Here is a 23,090-nt window from a genome sequence, read left to right on the forward strand (position 1 = left end):
ACCAACCCAGTCCTTAGAGATACACACTAACCAACCCAGTCCTTAGAGATACACACTAACCAACCCAGTCCTTAGAGGTACATACTAACCAACCCAGTCCTTAGAGATACATACTAACCAACCCAGTCCTTAGAGATACATACTAACCAACCCAGTCCTTAGAGGTACACACTAACCAACCCAGTCCTTAGAGATAAACACTAACCAACCCAGTCCTTAGAGATAAACACTAACCAACCCAGTCCTTAGAGATAAACACTAACCAACCCAGTCCTTAGAGATACACACTAACCAACCCAGTCCTTAGAAATACACACTAACCAACCCAGTCCTTAGAGATACACACTAACCAACCCAGTCCTTAGAGATACACACTAACCAACCCAGTCCTTAGAGATACACACTTACCAACCCAGTCCTTAGAGGTACATACTAACCAACCCAGTCCTTAGAGATACATACTAACCAACCCAGTCCTTAGAGATACATACTAACCAACCCAGTCCTTAGAGGTACACACTAACCAACCCAGTCCTTAGAGATAAACACTAACCAACCCAGTCCTTAGAGATAAACACTAACCAACCCAGTCCTTAGAGATAAACACTAACCAACCCAGTCCTTAGAGATACACACTAACCAACCCAGTCCTTAGAAATACACACTAACCAACCCAGTCCTTAGAGATACACACTAACCAACCCAGTCCTTAGAAATACACTAACCAACCCAGTCCTTAGAGATACACACTAACCAACCCAGTCCTTAGAGATACACACTAACCAACCCAGTCCTTAGAGATACACACTAACCAACCCAGTCCTTAGAGGTACATACTAACCAACCCAGTCCTTAGAGATACATACTAACCAACCCAGTCCTTAGAGATACATACTAACCAACCCAGTCCTTAGAGGTACACACTAACCAACCCAGTCCTTAGAGATAAACACTAACCAACCCAGTCCTTAGAGATAAACACTAACCAACCCAGTCCTTAGAGATTAACACTAACCAACCCAGTCTTTAGAGATACACACTAACCAACCCAGTCCTTAGAGATAAACACTAACCAACCCAGTCCTTAGAGATACACACTAACCAACCCAGTCCTTAGAGATACACACTAACCAACCAAATCCTTAGTGATTTACACTAACCAACCCAGTCCTTAGAGATACACACTAACCAACCCAGTCCTTAGAGATACAGTACACACTAACCAACCCAGTCCTTAGAGATAAACACTAACCAACCCAGTCCTTAGAGATAAACACTAACCAACCCAGTCCTTAGAGATAAACACTAACCAACCCAGTCCTTAGAGGTACACACTAACCAACCCAGTCCTTAGAGATAAACACTAACCAACCCAGTCCTTAGAGATACACACTAACCAACCCAGTCCTTAGAGATACACACTAACCAACCAAATCCTTAGAGATTTACACTAACCAACCCAGTCCTTAGAGATACACACTAACCAACCCAGTCCTTAGAGATACAGTACACACTAACCAACCCAGTCCTTAGAGATAAACACTAACCAACCCAGTCATTAGAGATAAACACTAACCAACTCAGTCCTTAGAGATTTACACTAACCAACCCAGTCCTTAGAGATACACACTAACCAACCCAGTCCTTAGAGATACACACTAACCAACCCAGTCCTTAGAGATACACACTAAGCAACCCAGTCCTTAGAGATAAACACAAACCAACCCAGTCCTTAGAGATATACACTAACCAACCCAGTCCTTAGAGATACAGTACATACTAACCACCCCAGTCCTTAGAGATACATACTAACTAACCCAGTCCTTAGAGATACACACTAACCAACCCAGTCCTTAGAAATACACACTAACCAACCCAGTCCTTAGAGATACACACTAACCAACCCAGTCCTTAGAGATACACACTAACCAACCCAGTCCTTAGAGATACACACTAACCAACCCAGTCCTTAGAGGTACATACTAACCAACCCAGTCCTTAGAGATACATACTAACCAACCCAGTCCTTAGAGATACATACTAACCAACCCAGTCCTTAGAGGTACACACTAACCAACCCAGTCCTTAGAGATAAACACTAACCAACCCAGTCCTTAGAGATAAACACTAACCAACCCAGTCCTTAGAGATAAACACTAACCAACCCAGTCCTTAGAGATACACACTAACCAACCCAGTCCTTAGAAATACACACTAACCAACCCAGTCCTTAGAGATACACACTAACCAACCCAGTCCTTAGAGATACACACTAACCAACCCAGTCCTTAGAGATACACACTTACCAACCCAGTCCTTAGAGGTACATACTAACCAACCCAGTCCTTAGAGATACATACTAACCAACCCAGTCCTTAGAGATACATACTAACCAACCCAGTCCTTAGAGGTACACACTAACCAACCCAGTCCTTAGAGATAAACACTAACCAACCCAGTCCTTAGAGATAAACACTAACCAACCCAGTCCTTAGAGATAAACACTAACCAACCCAGTCCTTAGAGATACACACTAACCAACCCAGTCCTTAGAAATACACACTAACCAACCCAGTCCTTAGAGATACACACTATCCAACCCAGTCCTTAGAAATACACACTAACCAACCCAGTCCTTAGAGATACACACTAACCAACCCAGTCCTTAGAGATACACACTAACCAACCCAGTCCTTAGAGATACACACTAACCAACCCAGTCCTTAGAGGTACATACTAACCAACCCAGTCCTTAGAGATACATACTAACCAACCCAGTCCTTAGAGATACATACTAACCAACCCAGTCCTTAGAGGTACACACTAACCAACCCAGTCCTTAGAGATAAACACTAACCAACCCAGTCCTTAGAGATAAACACTAACCAACCCAGTCCTTAGAGATTAACACTAACCAACTTAGTCCTTAGAGATTTACACTAACCAACCCAGTCCTTAGAGATTTACACTAACCAACCCAGTCCTTAGAGATACACACTAACCAACCCAGTCCTTAGAGATACAGTACACACTAACCAACCCAGTCCTTAGAGATAAACACAAACTAACCCAGTCCTTAGAGATAAAAACTAACCAACTTAGTCCTTAGAGATTTACACTAGCAACCCAGTCCTTAGAGATACACACTAACCAACCCAGTCCTTAGAGATACAGTACACACTGACCAACCCAGTCCTTAGAGATACATACTAACCAACCCAGTCCTTAGAGATACATACTAACCAACCCAGTCCTTAGAGATACATACTAACCAACCCAGTCCTTAGAGGTACATACTAGCCAACCCAGTCCTTAGAGAAATACACTAACCAACCCAGTCCTTAGAGATACACACTAACCAACCCAGGCCTTAAAGATAAACACTAACCAACCCAGTCCTTAGAGATACACACTAACCAACCCAGTCCTTAGAGATACAGTACACACTAACCAACCCAGTCCTTAGAGATAAACACTAACCAACCCAGTCCTTAGAGATAAACACTAACCAACTCAGTCCTTAGAGATTTACACTAACCAACCCAGTCCTTAGAGATACACACTAACCAACCCAGTCCTTAGAGATACACACTAACCAACCCAGTCCTTAGAGATACACACTAACCAACCCAGTGCTTAGAGATAAACACTAACCAACCCAGTCCTTAGAGATAAACGCAAACCAACCCAGTCCTTAGAGATAAACACTAACCAACTTAGTCCTTAGAGATTTACACTAACCAACCCAGTGCTTAGAGATTTACACTAACCAACCCAGTCCTTAGAGATACACACTAACCAACCCAGTCCTTAGAGATACAGTACACACTAACCAACCCAGTCCTTAGAGATAAACACAAACCAACCCAGTCCTTAGAGATAAACACTAACCAACTTAGTCCTTAGAGATTTACACTAGCAACCCAGTCCTTAGAGATACACACTAACCAACCCAGTCCTTAGAGATACAGTACACACTGACCAACCCAGTCCTTAGAGATACATACTAACCAACCCAGTCCTTAGAGATACATACTAACCAACCCAGTCCTTAGAGATACATACTAACCAACCCAGTCCTTAGATGTACATACTAGCCAACCCAGTCCTTAGAGAAATACACTAACCAACCCAGTCCTTAGAGATACACACTAACCAACCCAGGCCTTAAAGATAAACACTAACCAACCCAGTCCTTAGAGATACATACTAACCAACCCAGTTCTGAGAGATGCAGTACAAACTAACCAACCCAGTCCTTAGAGATACATACTAACCAACCCAGTCCTTCGAGATAAACACTAACCAACCCAGTCCTAAGAGATACACACTAACCAACCCAGTCCTTAGAGATACACACTAACCAACCCAGTCCTTAGAGATACATACTAACCAACCCAGGCCTTAAAGACAAACACTAACCAACCCAGTCCTTAGAGATACATACTAACCAACCCAGTCCTTAGAGATACAGTACACAATAACCAACCCAGTCCTTAGAGATAAACACTAACCAACCCAGTCCTTAGAGATACATACTAACTAACCCAGTCCTTAGAGATAAACAATAACCAACCCAGTCCTTAGAGATACAGTACATACTAACTAACCCAGTCCTTAGAGATAAACACTAACCAACCCAGTCCTTAGAGATACAGTACATACTAACCAACCCAGTCCTTAGAGATACACACTAACCAACCCAGTCCTTAGAGATACAGTATGTACTAACCAACCCAGTCCTTAGAGAAAAACACTAACCAACCCAGTCCTTAGAGAAATACACTAACCAACCCAGTCCTTAGAGATGCATACTAATAAACCCAGTCCTTAGAGATACACACTAACTAAACCCAGGCCTTAAAGATAAACACTAACCAACCCAGTCCTTAGAGATACATACTAACCAACCCAGTCCTTAGAGATGCAGTACATACTAACCAACCCAGTCATTAGAGATACATACTAACCAACCCAGTCCTTAGAGATAAACACTAACCAACCCATTCCTTGGAGATACAGTACATACTAACCATCCCAATCCTTAGAGATACATACTAACCAACCCAGTCCTTCGAGATAAACACTAACCAACCCAGTCCTAAGAGATACACACTAACCAACCCAGTCCTTAGAGATACACACTAACCAACCCACTCCTTAGAGATACATACTAACCAACCCAGGCCTTAAAGACAAACACTAACCAACCCAGTCCTTCGAGATAAACACTAACCAACCCAGTCCTTGGAGATACATACTAATTAACCCAGTCCTTAGTGATAAACACTAACCAACCCAGTCCTTAGAGATACAGTACATACTAACTAACCCAGTCCTTAGAGATAAACACTAACCAACCCAGTCCTTAGAGATACAGTACATACTAACCAACCCAGTCCTTAGAGATACACACTAACCAACCCAGTCCTTAGAGATACACACTATTCCAACCCAGTCCTTAGAGATACAGTATGTACTAACCAACCCAGTCCTTAGAGAAAAACACTAACCAACCCAGTCCTTAGAGAAATACACTAACCAACCCAGTCCTTAGAGATGCATACTAACCAACCCAGTCCTTAAAGATAAACACTAACCAATCCAGTCCTTAGAGATACATACTAACCAACCCAGTCCTTAGAGATACACACTAACCAACGAGTCCTTAGAGATACACACTAACCAACCCAGTCCTTAGAGATACAGTACATACTAACCAACATAGTCCTTAGAGATACACACTAACCAACCCAGTCCTTAGAGATAAACACTAACCAACCCAGTCCTTAGAGATATACACTAACCAACCCAGTCCTTAGAGATACAGTACATACTAACCAACCCAGTCCTTAGAGGTACATACTAACCAACCCAGTCCTTAGAGATAAACACTAACCAACCCAGTCCTTAGAGATAAACACTAACCAACCCAGTCCTTAGAGATACACACTAACCAACCCAGTCCTTAGAGATACACACTAACCAACCCAGTCCTTAGAGGTACATACTAACCAACCCAGTCCTTAGAGATACATACTAACCAACCCAGTCCTTAGAGGTACACACTAACCAACCCAGTCCTTAGAGATACACACTAACCAACCCAGTCCTTAGAGATACACACTAACCAACCCAGTCCTTAGAGATACAGTATGTACTAACCAACCCAGTCCTTAGAGATATACACTAACCAACCCAGTCCTTAGAGATACACACTAACCAACCCAGTCCTTAGAGATACACACTAACCAACCCAGTCCTTAGAGATACACACTAACCAACCCAGTCCTTAGAGGTACACACTAACCAACCCAGTCCTTAGAGATATACACTAACCAACCCAGTCCTTAGAGGTACATACTAACCAACCCAGTCCTTAGAGGTACATACTAACCAACCCAGTCCTTAGAGATACACACTAACTAACCCAGTCCTTAGAGATAAACACTAACCAACCCAGTCCTTAGAGATACATACTAACCAACCCATTCCTTAGAGATAAACACTAACCAACCCAGTCCTTAGAGATAAACACTAACCAACCCAGTCCTTAGAGATAAACACTAACCAACCCAGTCCTTAGAGATACACACTAACCATCCCAGTCCTTAAGAGATACACACTAACCATCCCAGTTTGTTCAGGGTCTGCTCTCATCTAGTCACACTGGTGGTGCAATTGGACTTCAAGAGATTACCTTCAACACTCTGCAGCTATTAAACCGCCTGAATAATATCAAGAGCCTGGTTTGCACACACGCACGCGCACCCACCATTTTCTTCTGTTCTCTCTGCCACTGCTCCTTGACCTCCTTCCTCAGTTTGTCCAGCTCGTTCTTCCGCGCGAGGAGAGGCTACACACACACACACACACACACACACACACACACACACACACACACACACACACACACACACACACACACACACACACACACACAAACACACACACACACACACACACACACACACACACACACGCTTCAGTGAGTCAATGCTAACTTATCCATCAAATGCCTGTGAGTATGGACTATGCAGATCAGAGCAGGACATACTGTAGAAAAGTCACGTAAATGTACACACCTGCATGAATTTGTTGGTTTGAAGGGTAGCTGCTGTGTGCAGTAGGAGCTGGCTGTACTCAATATCGTTCTTGAACGCTGACATGTAAATGTCCCGGAATGGCATGAACTCCTTTGATGGGAAGACAACAAAAGGGACTAATCACAATTCAAAAGAAGTAGTGTAGATGGTTTAAAATGATTCATTGTATTGACAGCTGTTATCTTTTGAGATACAAATTAACCAGTGTGGTTATTATAACAAATGCAACTGATATGAGCAGAAAACATATTTCATCATAATCACCTGTTGACTTGCGAGTGTCTTCGCTGATTCGGCCATTTTGGCGTAGCTCTTCGCACACTCGATATCTGCAATCAGACACTCAACGTCACCTGCCTTGCCTGGTTATGCCATAAATGTTCAATACAGCATGATTAAGTAGCTACTGTCCCTGTGTGTAGTATGTAGACATGTAGTATTAAGTACAGTAACCTATTCATCCAAATAGAGGAGCTAACGACAAATGACTAATCACACTACTACACTCTTAGAAAAAAAGGTGCTATCTAGAACCTAAAATGGTTCTTCGGCTGTCCCCATCGGAGAACCTTTTGAAGAACGCTTTTTGGTTCCAGGTAGAACCCTTTCAAGAGAGGGTTGTACATGAAACCCAAAAGAGTTCTACTTGGAACCAAAAAGGGTTATTCTATGGGGATACATACTAACCACCCCAAGAACCTTTGGAAACCCTTATTTCTAAGAGTGTACACTATACTATGCTTAGGTAAGTTTAGCGTTTACTGTAGTGAAAAAGCATATAATAACCTCATCAGTGTTATATTCAACCCATGCAAGTTTGTCCTAGTGTATATCTGGGGCAATATAGAACAGGTGTGAAACTATCTATTATTGTATACAAGTAGGCTAATGCTAGGACAAATTAAGCAAATATACGGCAGCTAAAACTAGGACAAACTAAGCTAATATACAGTAGCTCACGCTAGGACAAACTAAGCTAATATACAGTAGCTAACGCCAGGAAAAACAAAGCTAATATGCAGTAGCTAATGCTAGTACAAACAAAGCTAATACACAGTAGCTAATGCTAAGACAAACTATGCTAATATACCTTAGCTAATGTTAGAACAAACTAAGCTAATCTACAGTAGCTAATGCTTGGCTAACGCTAAGAAAAAAACACTTCCAGAGCTGAGGCAAAAGGAGTTAAAGATCAGCAAAGACCCCTAACCCCGAAAGATAGTTTGTGTGTATGCATTGATATGTAGGCTATGTGTGCCTTTTTAAAACATTTATGTAGTTCTGTCCTTGAGCTGTTCTTGTCCATTAATGTTCTGTATTATGTAATGTTTCATGTTTTGTGTGGACCCCATGAAGAGTGGCTGCTTTTTGCAACAGCTAATGATGATCCTAATAAAATACCAAATACCAACGGTGACACAGCTTACACCCCATGTTCTTATGCACGACGCAACGCAAAGTGCCTGCATACAGCTGTTAGCCGTGGTATTTTGGCCATATACCACAAAACCCTGAGGTGCCTTATTGATATTATAAACTGATTACCAACGTAATTAAAACAGAAAAATACATGTTTTGTCATACCCATGATACACGGAATGATATACCACTGCTATCAGCCAATCAGCATTGAGGGCTCGAACCACACGATTTATAATATATAATCTAATAACAGTGTTCTATTTAATTCTGTGGCTCCGACTCACCAATAATGAGATGTTTTTCCGTATTAATCCTATGTGTGTTAGAGGTAGCGGGAGGGAGAGAGACTCACCCATACTGAGTCGTTTGTCCACCCAGGCCAGCAGCTCCTTGGTGTACTTGGACCAGGCCTTGGCGTATAGTAGAGCTGACTCCACCCCACCTTCACTCCGCTGCAGCGCCATGTCCACACCATCCACCTCCTCCACCCTCGCCGGCGGCGATGGACCTGTGATGGTAATGGTAACACGCCATGGGTTGGGGAAGAAGAAGTTAGTGGGCCTAGGCCTGAGACCGAGCATTGCTACCTACTGGCTAACGGCTACTGGCAACTAGCTACGGACAAGCCCTTCTCTATCGCATGTGTGAGTATCTGTGTATGACCGTGTGTGTGTGTGTGTTTGTGAGTGTGTACGAGTGCGCATGACTGTATGCGCACCAGTGTGTGTGTCAGATCTGTCAGAAAGTAAAGTCCCCGTTGACCTTGGGTTATGTGTTGGTAATACATTGTAATGCTAAGTAGACTGGACAGGACAGGACAGGGATTGCCTCCTCTATGTGTTAATATGACTGAGCTAATAGGTCACTCTGTGTGACAGGAGAGCTTATATAGGCCCCTTAACTATACCATAGAGACTACATAGAGACAGACTATACACACGCATGCACACACACACACACACACACACACACACACACACACACACACACACACACACACATATACATACACACTACCGGTCAAAAGTTTGGGGTCACTTAGAAATGTCCTTGTTTTTGAAAGAAAAGCTATTTTTTTGCATTAAAATAAAGTAAATCACAAATACAGTGTAGACATTGTTAATGTTGTAAATGACTATTGTAGCTGGAAACTGATTTTTTTTTAATGGAATATCTACATAGTCGTACAGAGGCCCATTATCAGCAACCATCACTCCTGTGTTCCAATGGCACGTTGTGTCAGCTAATCATTTTACATTTAAGTCATTTAGCAGACACTCTTATCCAGAGCGACTTACAGTAGTGAATGCATGCATTTCATTTAATTTAATTTAATGCATTTAAAAAAAAAAAAATGTTGTACTGGCCCCCCGTGGGAATCGAACCCACACCATGCTGGCGTTGCACACACCATGCTGGCGTTGCACACACCATGCTGGCGTTGCACACACCATGCTCTACCAACTGAGCCACAGGGAGCCACAGGGATGGCCAGCCTGTAATCGAACCCACAAATAATGATCCTCCAGATACTCAACTAGTCTAAAGGAGGCCAGCTTTATTGCTTCTTTAATCAGGACAACAGTTTTCAGCTGGGCTAACATAATTGCAAAAGGGTTTTCTAATGATCAATTAGCCTTTCAAAATGATAAACTTGGATTAGCTAACACAACGTGCCATTTGAACACAGGAGTGATGGTTGCTGATAATGGGCCTCTGTACGCCTATGTAGATATTCCATTAAAAAAACTGCAGTTTCCAGCTACAATAGTCATTTACAACATTAAAACTTGTCTACACTGTATTTCTGATCAATTTTATGTTATTTTAATAGACAAAAATGTGCTTTTCCTACAAAAACAAGGACATTTCTAAGTGACCCCAAACTTTTGAACGGTAGTGTATATACAGTGCCTTCGGAAAGTATTCAGACCCCAGGACCCTTTCCACATTTTGGTACGCTCTAGCCTTGTTCTAAAATGGATTAAATAAAACAATTTCCTCAGCAATCTACACACAATACCCCATAATGACAAAGCCAAAAGTTTTTTTATTTGCAGATGTATTACCTTATTTACATAAGTATTCAGACCCTTTGCTATGAGACTCGAAATTGAGCTCAGCTGCATCCTGTTTCCATTTATCATCCTTGAGATGTTTTTACAACTTGATTGGACATGATATGGAAAGGCACATGCCTGTCTATATAAGGTCGTACAGTTAACAGTGCATGTCAGAGCAAAAACCAAGTCATGAGGTCGAAGGAATTGTCCGTAGAGCTCCGAGACTGCATTGTGTCGAGGCACAGATCTGGAGAAGAGTACCAAAACATTTCTGCAGCATTGAAGGACCCCAAGAATAGAATGGCCTCCATCATTCTTAAATGGAAGAAGTTTGGAACCACCAAGACTCTTCCTAGAGGTGGCCGCCCGGCCAAACTGGGCTATCGGGGGAGAAGGGCCTTGGTCAGGGATGTGACCAAGAACCTAATGATCACTTCGACAGTGCTCCAGAGTTCCTCTGTGGAGATGGGAGAACCTTCCAGAAGGACAACCATCTCTGCAGCACTCCACCAATTAGGCCTTTATGATAGAATGGCAAGATGGAAGCCACTCCTCAGTAAAAGGCACATGACAGCCCGCTTGGAGTTCGCCAAAATGCACCTAAAGACTCTCAGACCATGAGAAACAAGATTCTCTGGTCTGATGAAACCAAGATTGAACTCTTTGGCCTGAATGCCAATCGTCACGTCTGGAGGAAACCTGGCACCATCCCTACGGTGAAGCATGGTGGTGGCAGCATCGTGCTGAGGGGATGTTTTTCAGCGGCAGGGACTGGGAGACTAGTCAGGATTGAGGCAAAGATGAATGAAGCAAAGTACAGAGAGATCCTTGATGAAAACCTGCTCTAGAGTGCTCAGGACCTCAGACTGGGGCGAAGGTTCACCTTCCAACAGGACAACGACCCTAAGCACACAGCCAAGACAACACAGGAGGGGCTTCGGGACAAGTCTCTGAATGTCCTTGAGTGGCCCAGCCAGAGCCCGGACTTGAACACGATTGAACATCTCTGGAGTGACCTGAAAATAGCTGTGCAGCAACGCTCCCCATCCAACTTCGACAGAGCTTGAGAGGATCTGCAGAGAAGAATGGGAGAAACTCTACAGATATTGGTGTGCCAAGCTTGTAGCATCATACCCAAGAAGACTACCAAGGTGCTTCAACAAATTACTGAGTAAAGGGGCTGAATACTGATGTAAATGTTATATTTCAGTTTTTTTTTTTATTATACATTTGCAAAAATGTCTAAGAACTTGTTTTTGCTTTGTCATTATGGGGTATTGTGTGTCGATTGATGAGGGGAAAAAATGTAATACATTTTGGAATAATGCTGTAACGAAACAAAATGTGGAAAAAGTGAAGGGGTCTGAATACTTTCCGAAGGCACTGTATTAGAGTGAGAATATAAATATGTGGTGTGTACAGACAATATAATTAGGAAGATAAAATGGTATATACAGTAGTAGGCATATTACGAAGCGCTATTCAGCGGTTCCGTGTTTCTAGCCACCCAGCTTTGTGACAGAGGGAATGTGGTTTGTTGAGTACACAGAGTGACATAACACAGATTGACAGATGGAGCTGTATTAAGTTGATAGAGGAGAGGGCACTTTCGCTCAACAAACTCTTCTAGAGCCATCCCACTGGGCACAGACGTTGATTGCACCCACTTTTGCCCTCAGAACAGACTCAATTCATATGGGCATTGACTCTACAAGGGGTCGAAAGTGTTCCACAACCCATGTTGACTCCAATGCTCCCCACAGTTCTTTGGGTGTACTGTCACCCCAAGTGACATATAGCCTATCGACACATTGACACCTAACCATCTTTAGTTCTTTTTAGGGGTTTTCAATTGTTGTTTTTGATGACATTTTGTTTTTATTGCGTATATCTGACATTTGTGAGCCACGGATTTGCAGATTGACTGACTGGTTAACTATTTTTGGCTTGGCTAACTAGATTTGTTTAAAAAATGCATCTGAGCACAGTACCGTATTTTTTTGTTTCACCTGGCTGCCAATTCCAGCTGTTTTGAGAACATCATTTGAGGAATCGCCTGAAGCGTGAGAGGAACAGGAGACAGAGGAATACAGCAGTGCTAAGAAAGAGGGCTCGTAATGAGGACGACTGGCTACTATTCTGAACTTTGCGTGGTGAACTTTCTGGCGCCTACAGCTGCTGAGGAATCCTCCAAGTGGTTCTACACAGAGAGGAAGAGGAGAAGTCCAGTAGCTAGGCTGGTTCCCAGACTTGCTCTCTACAAGATCATCAGCAGACTCCATCCCCATCATCTACCATCCTCTGTCCAGCTCCCTTCGCTCAAGCCATGAACTGACCCTTTCCATCTTCGGAGGATGCAGCTTTCAAAGACTTGGCCTCTATTGGTTGACCTGTCATGGTATATTGCCTGTTTGTTTTCTTGCTCTTGAAGTGCTTTGAGATTCTATGAAAAGCACTATAGAAATGTAATTTATTATTATTATTTTTCATAAAAGAATCCACAAAAGCAGGGCTGGTTTATGTCAATGTGTAATGTTTTTATAAGGGAGAGCCAAGCCAAGCTGTCATAGAGTACATCGTAAATTGTGAAGCACTATCAGTTGTTAAGTGGATGGAGTAGTAAGGTGTCATGGTGGTTGTAGTGCATGTTACCTGACGGATCATCTTTCTCTGGACCGGATACTACAGATTCCACGGAAAGGTTCTCAAACGACTGGGAATGAGACAGAACGGTTCCACAGTGATGAGTAAGGAACCGGATGGTACATGACATGACAGAATGACCATGGCTAGTGAGCATTTTCATTTCCCTTTGTCTTATAGTTAAAAGCTACAAACTACATCAACACCCTGTCATGCTGTAATTAATCTCTAGAAGATATTTCAGGAGTTGCCCTCCACTTCAAACAGGAAACAATCTCTCAGCCCCATCATACAGTGTTATGTTGTTGTTTCCTGAGAGCACCACACACTTTGACCTCCCCATCCTGGGTATCTTTAGACAGTCAATCACCTGCCTTTACTGTAAATACATAAATAATGTCCAGACAGACAGTTGTGTATGTATGTGTGTGTGTTTGTCTTACCCTGCTTCTTCGAGTCAGGGGCAGCCCCAACGCTGATCCATTCTCTACATCTCCCATAAGGAAGTCAGACACTCTGAAAGAGGAACACACAATAACAATGAAAGGCATGGAAATAACCCCTAGGCACTGGTCTGGGGTCAGATGTGTTGTGTTTAGAACAATGGTAAGTGTATGGATTGGGGTAGGGCAAATCTCATCCTAGATCGGTGGTTGTGTGGGCAACTTCCCCTGAAGTGTTGGCAACACTTTAAGAGTCAACAACACAAGCAGCCATTATGCAAGGAAACACAGACTGAATGTTGAGAATATTACATTATCTAGAGGTGTAAGACAAGGATACCCTGTACCTATTTAAATATAGTTTGTTTGTGTCACCATAAAGAGTCAGAAAAACAGCGATAGTTATTGCAATCACTACTACAACGTTGTACTTACACATTGCCAAAGGTGAATGCCAATGTGTCGATGGAAGTGTATATCTCGCCGAAAAGCTTCTGCTTGTTCTCCTCGTTCACCTCCTTGAAGTTAACACCTGTCAAAACGGATGAAGCAAGTTAGGCTAAACTGTGAAAACAAATAACTGGGACAACCTATACCTACTCAGAACTGAAGACAAGATGCACTGTAATGTCAAAACATATAACCTACATGAACATGAGACTAATCATTATCCGAATATGTTGCTATACAGGTTGAGAGCCTACATAACATGAGGTAGTGATGAGTGTTGTGAAATAGTCCGTCTCTATCACCATATATCCACAAAACACTTCATCAGAATAGTTAGGCCTGAAAGGACTGGCACAGTAGAGATTTGACTGAAACAGCAGAGATTTGACTGAATCAGTAGACATTTGACTGAAACAGCAGAGATTTGACTGAAACAGTAGACATTTGACTGAAACAGCAGAGATTTGACTGAAACAGCAGAGATTTGACTGAAACAGCAGAGATTTGAGATTTGACTGAAACAGCAAAGATTTGACTGAAACAGCAGAGATTTGAGATTTGACTGAAACCGTAGAGATTTGACTGAAACAGTAGAGATTTCACAGAAAAAGCAGAGTTTTGACTGAAACAGTACTGATTTGAATTGTAATCTGGAAAGACACACCGTTTCCTGCCTTAAGTCTAAACAAAGTGACGACTGAAAAAGAGAAGGGAAAAACACCAATGTAAATAGGTCTATAATCAGTCTCCACAATAAACTTCCTGTCTCACTCGGGAGGAGAGAAAATAAACCAGAATAGGAGCTCAACAGGCAGCACCAGCAGCCCAAGCCGCATCTGAAATGGCACCCTATTCACTATATATTGCACTACTTTGGACCAGAGCGGTATGGTAGATCCCTGTGGACCCTGGTAAAAAGTAGTGCACTATAGGGGAATAGGGTTCCATTTGGGTCGCAACACCAGTGACGCCATTCCCTGAGGCCATTCCCCTTGTGTCGATATTCTCTCTGCCTAACAATAGAGATGTCTGGAGATCAGGAGGGGAGCAGGAGATCAAGAGAATGGTTCAAGGAAAGAGGATTGCAGAAAGCACTTTTTCTTCTTCTTACCAGAAAGTTCTTTGAGTTGTCTTCTTTTACATGAGATATATTAGAATGCTCTAATTAAACGATCGGTAGTCCAGGTTGAAGGTTTTCTAGTTAGTTGAGCCCCATGGAGACTTAGTTCCAAACAGTTCAAACAACACTTAGCAGCACAAGAACCACAAACAGTTTCCATTCTAGAATCCTCTTCCGTCATACAGGAAATAGGTAAGCAAGCGACAAAGGAACTAGGAGACTCAAAGAGAGAGAGAGAGAGAGACCAGCAGCTCTCTATGCTCTTACAGTGCAGGCTTCCTGTCTCTATAGAACAAGAGGAACTCTACCGTAAAACACACACACATGCCAGCCACCACTTACCCACGACCAGGCTTGCCCTCCAGAGGCTGAACCCTTTTTAGCATTCAGTCTGTGTGTATGATGTGGTCCGCAGTCGGGTGGTTGTTATAGCACCAAACTCTTTCTACCCAAGCTGCTCTCAAGGACTTCTCTCTCTTCTCTCTTCTCTGTTGGTCTTCCTGGCTGTATGGTACAACCACTCCTTGACCGTAGAGCCACTCCTTACTCAGTAGGTCCTTCGTGGTTCAGTGGTTCCAAAGGGGGGACCTGCCTCTAGTGGTCAAGCTGATCTACAGCCCTTTTAATACACTAAAGCTTTCTCCAACTGCCACAGGGGAAATGGCCGCACAAGTCTCTTCCTTTATCTCCATTTGTGTCACCTAATAAGGCATTTCTTTCCAGGGAATGGAGGCAAAATGTCTCCAGTACAGGGTTCAAGCCAATTCCATAAGTTCCAGAAGCTCCTATGAGAGGTAGGACCCTTTCAGACGGGACAGCAGAGTTAGTGGTTCAAGGTAGTGTGGGTCCCGGGAGAGTCTGTCTGTGAACGCAGCTAGCTAGCTACCTCTGCCTAGGAGACTATCGCTGCGTCTCTCTGGCCTTTACGTCCTCTCCTACCCCCTCCTCCCCTCCCCGCAACACAGGACATCCTCAGAAGCTCACTAGAACACAATGCCAGCACTCGCTCCGGCCAACCACAGTCCAAACGTGGATGTTACATCATCAGGCAAAAACGGCATTGTTTTCACTGGGAAAGCACATGACTCCTGAACGAACACTAATAAATTCCACCTCTGAGCCTACTGCAGGGGGAAGCCTGCTGACAAAACAGATATTGATGGAAGCAAACATACATGACTTAGCCAGGACATAGGAGGAAGGCCATTGGGGGCCATGAGGCCATTGGGGGCCATGAGGCCATTTGGGGCCATTAGGCCAAGGTGCGTGAGGTCATTGGGGGCCATCATGGTAATGTTAATGCCTCAATGACCCACATACATAATGTGACTGGACTATGGTTGAAAAATTCCAGCGACATCCTAAGACCCAGTTTTCCAGAAATCCTGCTTGGAGGGTTCCGGATTTCCTGTTTGTTCCCTCTTTTTTTCCCCTTTTTTTAACCTTTATTTAACCAGGTAGGCTAGTTGAGAACAAGTTCTCATTTACAACTGCGACCTAGCCAAGATAAAGCAAAGCAGTGCGACACAAACAACAACACAGGGTTACACATGGAAAAAACAAACATACAGTCAAAAATACAATAGGAAAAAAAAGTCTATATACAGTGTGTGCAAATGAGGTAAGATAAGGGAGGTAAGGAAATAAATAGGCCATAGTGGTGAAATAATTACAATTTAGCAATTAAACACTGGAGTGATAGATGTGCAGAAGATTAATGTGCAAGTAGAGATACTGGAGTGCAAAGGAGCAACAACAACAAAAAATAACAGTATAGGGATGAGGTAGTTGGATGGGCTATTTACAGATGGGCTATGTACAGGTGCAGTGATCTGAGAGCTGCTCTGACAGCTGGCACTTAAAGTTAGTGAGGGAGATGTGAGTCTCCAGCTTCGGTGACTTTTGAAATTTGTTCCAGTCATTGGCAGCAGAGAACTGGAAGGAAAGGCGGCCAAAGGAGGAATTGGCTTTGGGAGTGACCAGTGAAATATACCTGCTGGAGCGTGTGCTACGGGTGGGTGCTGCTATGGTGACCAGTGAGCTGAGATAAGGCGGGGCTTTACCTAGCAAAGACTTACAGATGACCTGGAGCCAGTGGGTTTGGCAACGAATATGAAGCGAGGGCCAGCTAACGAGAGCATACAGGTCGCAGTGGTGGGTAGTATATGGGGCTTTGGTGACACAACGGATGGCACTGTGATAGACTACATCCAGTTTGCTGAGTAGAGTGTTGGAGGCTGTTTTGTAAATGACATCGCCGAAGTCAAGGATCGGTAGGATAGTCAGTTTTACGAGGGTATGTTTGGCAGCATGAGCGAAGGATGCTTTGTTGCGAAATAGGAAGCCATTCTGGATTTAATTTTGGATTGGAGATGCTTCCAGATGTGAGTCTGGAAGGAGAGTTTACAGTCTAACCAGACACCTAGGTATTTGTAGATGTCCACATATTCTAAGTCAGAACCGTCCAGAGTAGTGATGCTGGATGGGCGGGCAGTTGCTGGTAGCGATCGGTTGAAGAGCATGCATTTAGTTTTACTTGCATTTAAGAGTAGTTGGGGGGCACGGAAGGAGAGTTGTATGGCATTGAAGCTCGTCTGGAGGTTAGCTAACACAGTGTCTAAAGAAGGGCCAGAGGTATACAGAATGGTGTCGTCTGCGTAGAGGTGGATCAGAGAATCACCAGCAGCAAAAGCGACATCATTGATGTATACAGAGAAAAGAGTCGGCCTGACAATTGAACCCTGTAGCACCCCCATAGAGACTGCCAGAGATCCGGACAACAGGCCTTCCGATTTCACACACTGAACTCTGTCTGAGAAGTAGTTGATGAACCAGGTGAGGCATTTTAGGATTCTTGATTCTGGGATCCTACATTTTGGAAAAGTTACTGGAACTTTGCAACCATACACTGTACCAATGTAGGGAGGGGAAACAACCACATCTCTTCATTAAGGAAATGACAGGTGTCATGTGACAGGTGTCAAGTCATGGTGTTCATCACATATCATTTTGGTGTCCTTCTCAGATACCTTGGCTTAGCTAATTGGGTGATACACCACCTACAGAAAAAGTATTTTAATTTGCTCATTGTATAAAGACCTTTGCTGAACTCGTAAGACTATGTGTAGGATATCTTGCTTATCTTGAGATAAACAGATACCCTTTTCTCTCCCTCTCTCTTTCCTCCTGGTGTGTGTCTCCTCTCCCTGGACAGAGACCAGTGCTGTTAAAGTCATAGCCCCACTATGAGAGCATGAATTAGGCCAGGCATGAGCGAATGGGGCCTGTTCCTGATCCACTGAGCCAGTATGGCGGGCAGAGACATACACACAAACACGCACACACCCACCTACGCACACACACACCCACTCACCCACTCACCCACACACACACACACACATACACACACACACACACACACCCACACACACACACACACACACACACACAGACAGAGAGATACAGACCCCTGTTATCTCCCCCTAGACACAGGGTCTCAGCACAGCCGCACGCCTGGATATTCCACTTTCTCTTATTTGAATCTACCTGAATTGATTACTTCAGTCTCGCATTACATGGGGACCAGGCCAGGTGTGTGTGTGTGCATGCGTGTGTGTGAAGTGACTAATGTTGACAAAAAAGGAAGGATGCCAATGAGTATGTGTATAGCTTGTTGAGCCTCATTGTGTGAGGGTCTAGTACAGAGGACACATATTCTGGCCCTCTAGTGGTGAGAAAGGTTACTAGGGTGAGGTATGGAATTAAGAATGAAGGAACAACATGTTAGTTCATTGGGAGTGTACTGGGGCTTTTACCTTAAGCACATGGCATTTTGATTCAGCAGTGATACTACTGTGCTGTTCCTATATACACAAAGCACTGTTAATATTAAACTGCTCCCAAGAGAAAGCCCCACAGCCTTGAAACCAGATTAGCCATTAGCAGCATCACATAAGTATTGGCTATGTAGCCAGAGCAGACTCTATGTGAATCACATGAATATTGGTTGGCTAGCCAAAGGACTCTATGTGAATCACATGAATATTGGCTAGCTAGCCACAGGACTCTATGTGAATCACATGAATATTGGCTAGCTAGCCACAAGACTCTATGTGAATCACATGAATATTTGCTAGCTAGCCACAGGACTCTATGTGAATCACATGAAAATTGGCTAGCTAGCCACAGGACTCTATGTGAAGTCTTTCCAACTGTCACAGTAGAGCATGTAGATCGACAGCAGTGTCTGTCCAAGCCGCCATACAATAGCTTCCTTCAGTTCTGCTTGAAATGCACCCAGGCTGCATACCGTTGTGTAAGCCAATACTTGGAATCGACTTTGGTTCAATCACTTTTTATTCATTTGGTAGAATGCATTTAGAGTGGAAGGAAGGATAGGTATTTACATCACACACACACACACACACACACACACACACACACACACACACACACACACACACACACACACACACACACACACACACACACACACACACACACACACACACACACACACACACACACACACACACACCTTTTGTTCCAGGTCAGTGTGTCACCGTACTTCGTTAACATAGAGCATTGCCAAGAGTATGCTGTCAAACCAGGGCCAGGCCGCTATGCAATTCCAATTGAGCAGAGGTATACTCTACTCAGAGATTCTTGTGCGCGGGCCAAGTGAAGAATTGCCCTCCATGGCTGATCATAATCTTGAGGAGAGGAGATAAATGGGATTCCTGAGCCCTATTCCCTCAGGACAGCAACACAAAGCACAAAGGCTTCAGTCTTTGAGTCAAACACACTCCTCTCCCTCCTACCACTAGATTCAATAGGAATTCAGATTTAAACATTCAAATAATACATGGTCTGTATTTTTCAGTCAGGGGTTTGAATACATGCTGTGTGTGTTATTTGAGCAAAGTTCTGATATTTAGAGTGAATTCATCCTCAAAAGCTTGCTGCAAATACATCTAGTTTTGCTAAACAGACAAACATGCTGGCCCTGTAAGGCGTAAGCACAAACCTTCTTCCAGACATAATCCAGCCAAATGAGGCCTGGGGGAGGTACAGTAGGGAGGCAAGGACTGTGAGCCGTTAGGGCGGGAGACAGGGAGGCAGGAAGACAAGGAGGCAGGGAGACAGGAAGACAAGGAGGCAGGGAGACAGGAAGACAAGGAGTCAGGGGGACAGGAAGACAAGGAGTCAGGGAGACAGGGAGGCAGAGAGGCAGGAAGACAAGGAGTCAGGGAGACAGGAAGACAAGGAGTCAGGGAGACAGGAAGACAAGGAGTCAGGGAGACAGGGAGGCAGAGAGGCAGGAAGACAAGGAGTCAGGGAGACAGGGTGGCAGGGAGACAGGAAGACAAGGAGTCAGGGAGACAGGGAGGCAGAGAGGCAGGAAGACAAGGAGTCAGGGAGACAGGGTGGCAGGGAGACAGGAAGACAAGGAGTCAGGGAGACAGGGAGGCAGGAAGACAAGGAGTCAGGGAGGCAGGAACACAAGGAGGCAGGGAGACAGGAAGACAAGGAGTCAGGGAGACAGGGAGGCAGAGAGGCAGGAAGACAAGTAGTCAGGGAGGCAGGAAGACAAGGAGGCAGAGAGACAGGAAGACAAGGAGTCAGGGAGACAGGGAGGCAGGAAGACAAGGAGTCAGGGAGGCAGGAAGACAAGGAGGCAGGGAGACAGGAAGACAAGGAGGCAGAGAGGCAGGAAAACAAGGAGTCAGGGAGACAGGGAGGCAGGAAGACAAGGAGTCAGGGAGGCAGGAAGACAAGGAGGCAGAGAGACAGGAAGACAAGGAGTCAGGGAGACAGGGAGGCAGGAAGACAAGGAGTCAGGGAGGCAGGAAGACAAGGAGGCAGGGAGACAGGAAGACAAGGAGTCAGGGAGACAGGGAGGCAGAGAGGCAGGAAGACAAGGAGTCAGGGAGACAGGGTGGCAGGGAGACAGGAAGACAAGGAGTCAGGGAGACAGGGAGGCAGGAAGACAAGGAGTCAGGGAGGCAGGAAGACAAGGAGGCAGGGAGACAGGAAGACAAGGAGTCAGGGAGACAGGGAGGCAGAGAGGCAGGAAGACAAGGAGTCAGGGAGGCAGGAAGACAAGGAGGCAGAGAGACAGGAAGACAAGGAGTCAGGGAGACAGGGAGGCAGGAAGACAAGGAGTCAGGGAGGCAGGAAGACAAGGAGGCAGGGAGACAGGAAGACAAGGAGGCAGAGAGACAGGAAGACAAGGAGTCAGGGAGACAGGGAGGCAGGAAGACAAGGAGTCAGGGAGGCAGGAAGACAAGGAGGCAGAGAGACAGGAAGACAAGGAGTCAGGGAGACAGGGAGGCAGAAAGACAAGGAGTCAGGGAGGCAGGAAGACAAGGAGGCAGGGAGACAGGAAGACAAGGAGTCAGGGAGACAGGGAGTCAGAGAGGCAGGAAGACAAGGAGTCAGGGAGACAGGGTGGCAGGGAGACAGGAAGACAGGGAGGCAGGGAGACAGGGAAGCAGGGAGAGAAGGTGACAGAGAGTCAGGGTGTGTTTGAGACATGTCTCTATGCTCTAGGGAGTGCTGCTCACCTTTGACCTGTGCGATGACGGTGCCTGCAGCACTGAGGATGTCCACAGAGTTGAGGGTCTGGTGTTTGCTGATGACGGCCTTCAACACGCGCAGCAGCTCCCCCAGACGCTCATGGACTACCTGGTGGAGACAGTCCTGGTGCTCTGGAGGACAAACAGACACAAAGACAAGACTGTTAGAGACCCATCTCAGTAACACAATGGCTACAGTGTTTGTTCATATTCATATACTGTATAAGGCACATTTTATCTGGAGGGAAAAGACACAAAGGCACAACTGTTAAGAGAACCATCTCTTTAATATGTAAGTGAGTCCCACTCAGAACAGCCTCAATTCGTCGGGACATGGACTCTACAAGGTGTCGAAAGCGTTCCACAGGGACGCTGGCCCATGTTGACTCCAATGCTTCCCACAGTTGTGTCAAGTTGGCTGGATGTCCTTTGGGTGGTGGCCCATTCTTGATGCGCATGGGCAACTGTTGAGCATGAAAAACCCAGCAGCGTTGCCTTTTTTGACACAAATTGGTGTCTACTATCATATCCCGTTCAAAGGCACTTCAATCTTTGGTCTTGACCATTCACCCTATGAATGGCACACATACACAATCCATGTATCAATTGTCTCAAAGCCTAAAAATACACTGATTGAAGTGGATTTAACAGATGACATCAATATGGGATCATAGCTTTCACCTGGATTCACCTGGTCAGTCTATGTCATGGAGAAAGCAGGTGTTCTTAATGTTTTGTACACTCAGTGTACAGTAAGTGTTTACAATGTATGATAAGGATTTCTGAGTTATATATTTCAATATAAAGAGGAGACACCAGTCAAGCAATTCCACCTAGGTGTTAATTCACATTAGTCAGACATGTGGATCTAATACTAGGTGTTAACCATTGAGAGAAAGAGGCCTTAGCGAACTCAGGTGTGACGGTAAACGTTACTACCTGATAACTAATGCATAACTAAACATGACCGGTAGTGGTCTTCCTGTAATTAGTGTAGTATTTATCTGTAGTGTTTACACATCCATAATAAAACGGACCATTACTAATGCTTCAGTAATTACAGTGCTGCCTGGCTCTACAGATGATAAGATCAAGAGCACTTTAGTATTCAACCAGCTTGTTAATGTATACACCACATAGTTAGAGGGTGAGCTCATCAGAAAGCAGCTGAATGGGAGGACAGAAATTACTAATCTAACAGTCTCCAGATGCTTTTACGACTCCCTTGAATCTTTGATCCACCACCGCAGGCGAGTGAGTGTGGC

General features: G+C 44.4%; 1 protein-coding gene across 4 annotated transcripts in view; it reads right to left on the bottom strand.

Moving 5' to 3' along the window:
• Positions 1 to 23,090, bottom strand: part of arhgap29a (Rho GTPase activating protein 29a) — an 80,993-nt gene that overhangs the window by 29,846 nt on the left and 28,057 nt on the right. For 2 of the 4 annotated variants that reach the window (XM_029698140.1, XM_029698131.1), the window contains exons 3-10: positions 21,814 to 21,957; positions 14,113 to 14,209; positions 13,678 to 13,750; positions 13,244 to 13,304; positions 8,881 to 9,036; positions 7,371 to 7,435; positions 7,086 to 7,196; positions 6,776 to 6,856 (exon numbers count right to left, since the gene is read on the bottom strand). In XM_029698140.1, coding sequence (XP_029554000.1) covers positions 6,776 to 6,856; positions 7,086 to 7,196; positions 7,371 to 7,435; positions 8,881 to 9,036; positions 13,244 to 13,304; positions 13,678 to 13,750; positions 14,113 to 14,209; positions 21,814 to 21,957 — 788 coding nt within the window. Of the gene's footprint in view, positions 1 to 6,775; positions 6,857 to 7,085; positions 7,197 to 7,370; positions 7,436 to 8,880; positions 9,037 to 13,243; positions 13,305 to 13,677; positions 13,751 to 14,112; positions 14,210 to 15,238; positions 15,451 to 15,589; positions 16,214 to 21,813; positions 21,958 to 23,090 lie in introns of those variants that run through there. The other 2 variants (XM_029698147.1, XM_029698156.1) reach the window with 2 other exon arrangements.

The sequence above is a fragment of the Salmo trutta genome, chromosome 2 (assembly GCF_901001165.1).
Source record: "Salmo trutta chromosome 2, fSalTru1.1, whole genome shotgun sequence".
NCBI lineage: Eukaryota > Metazoa > Chordata > Actinopteri > Salmoniformes > Salmonidae > Salmo > Salmo trutta.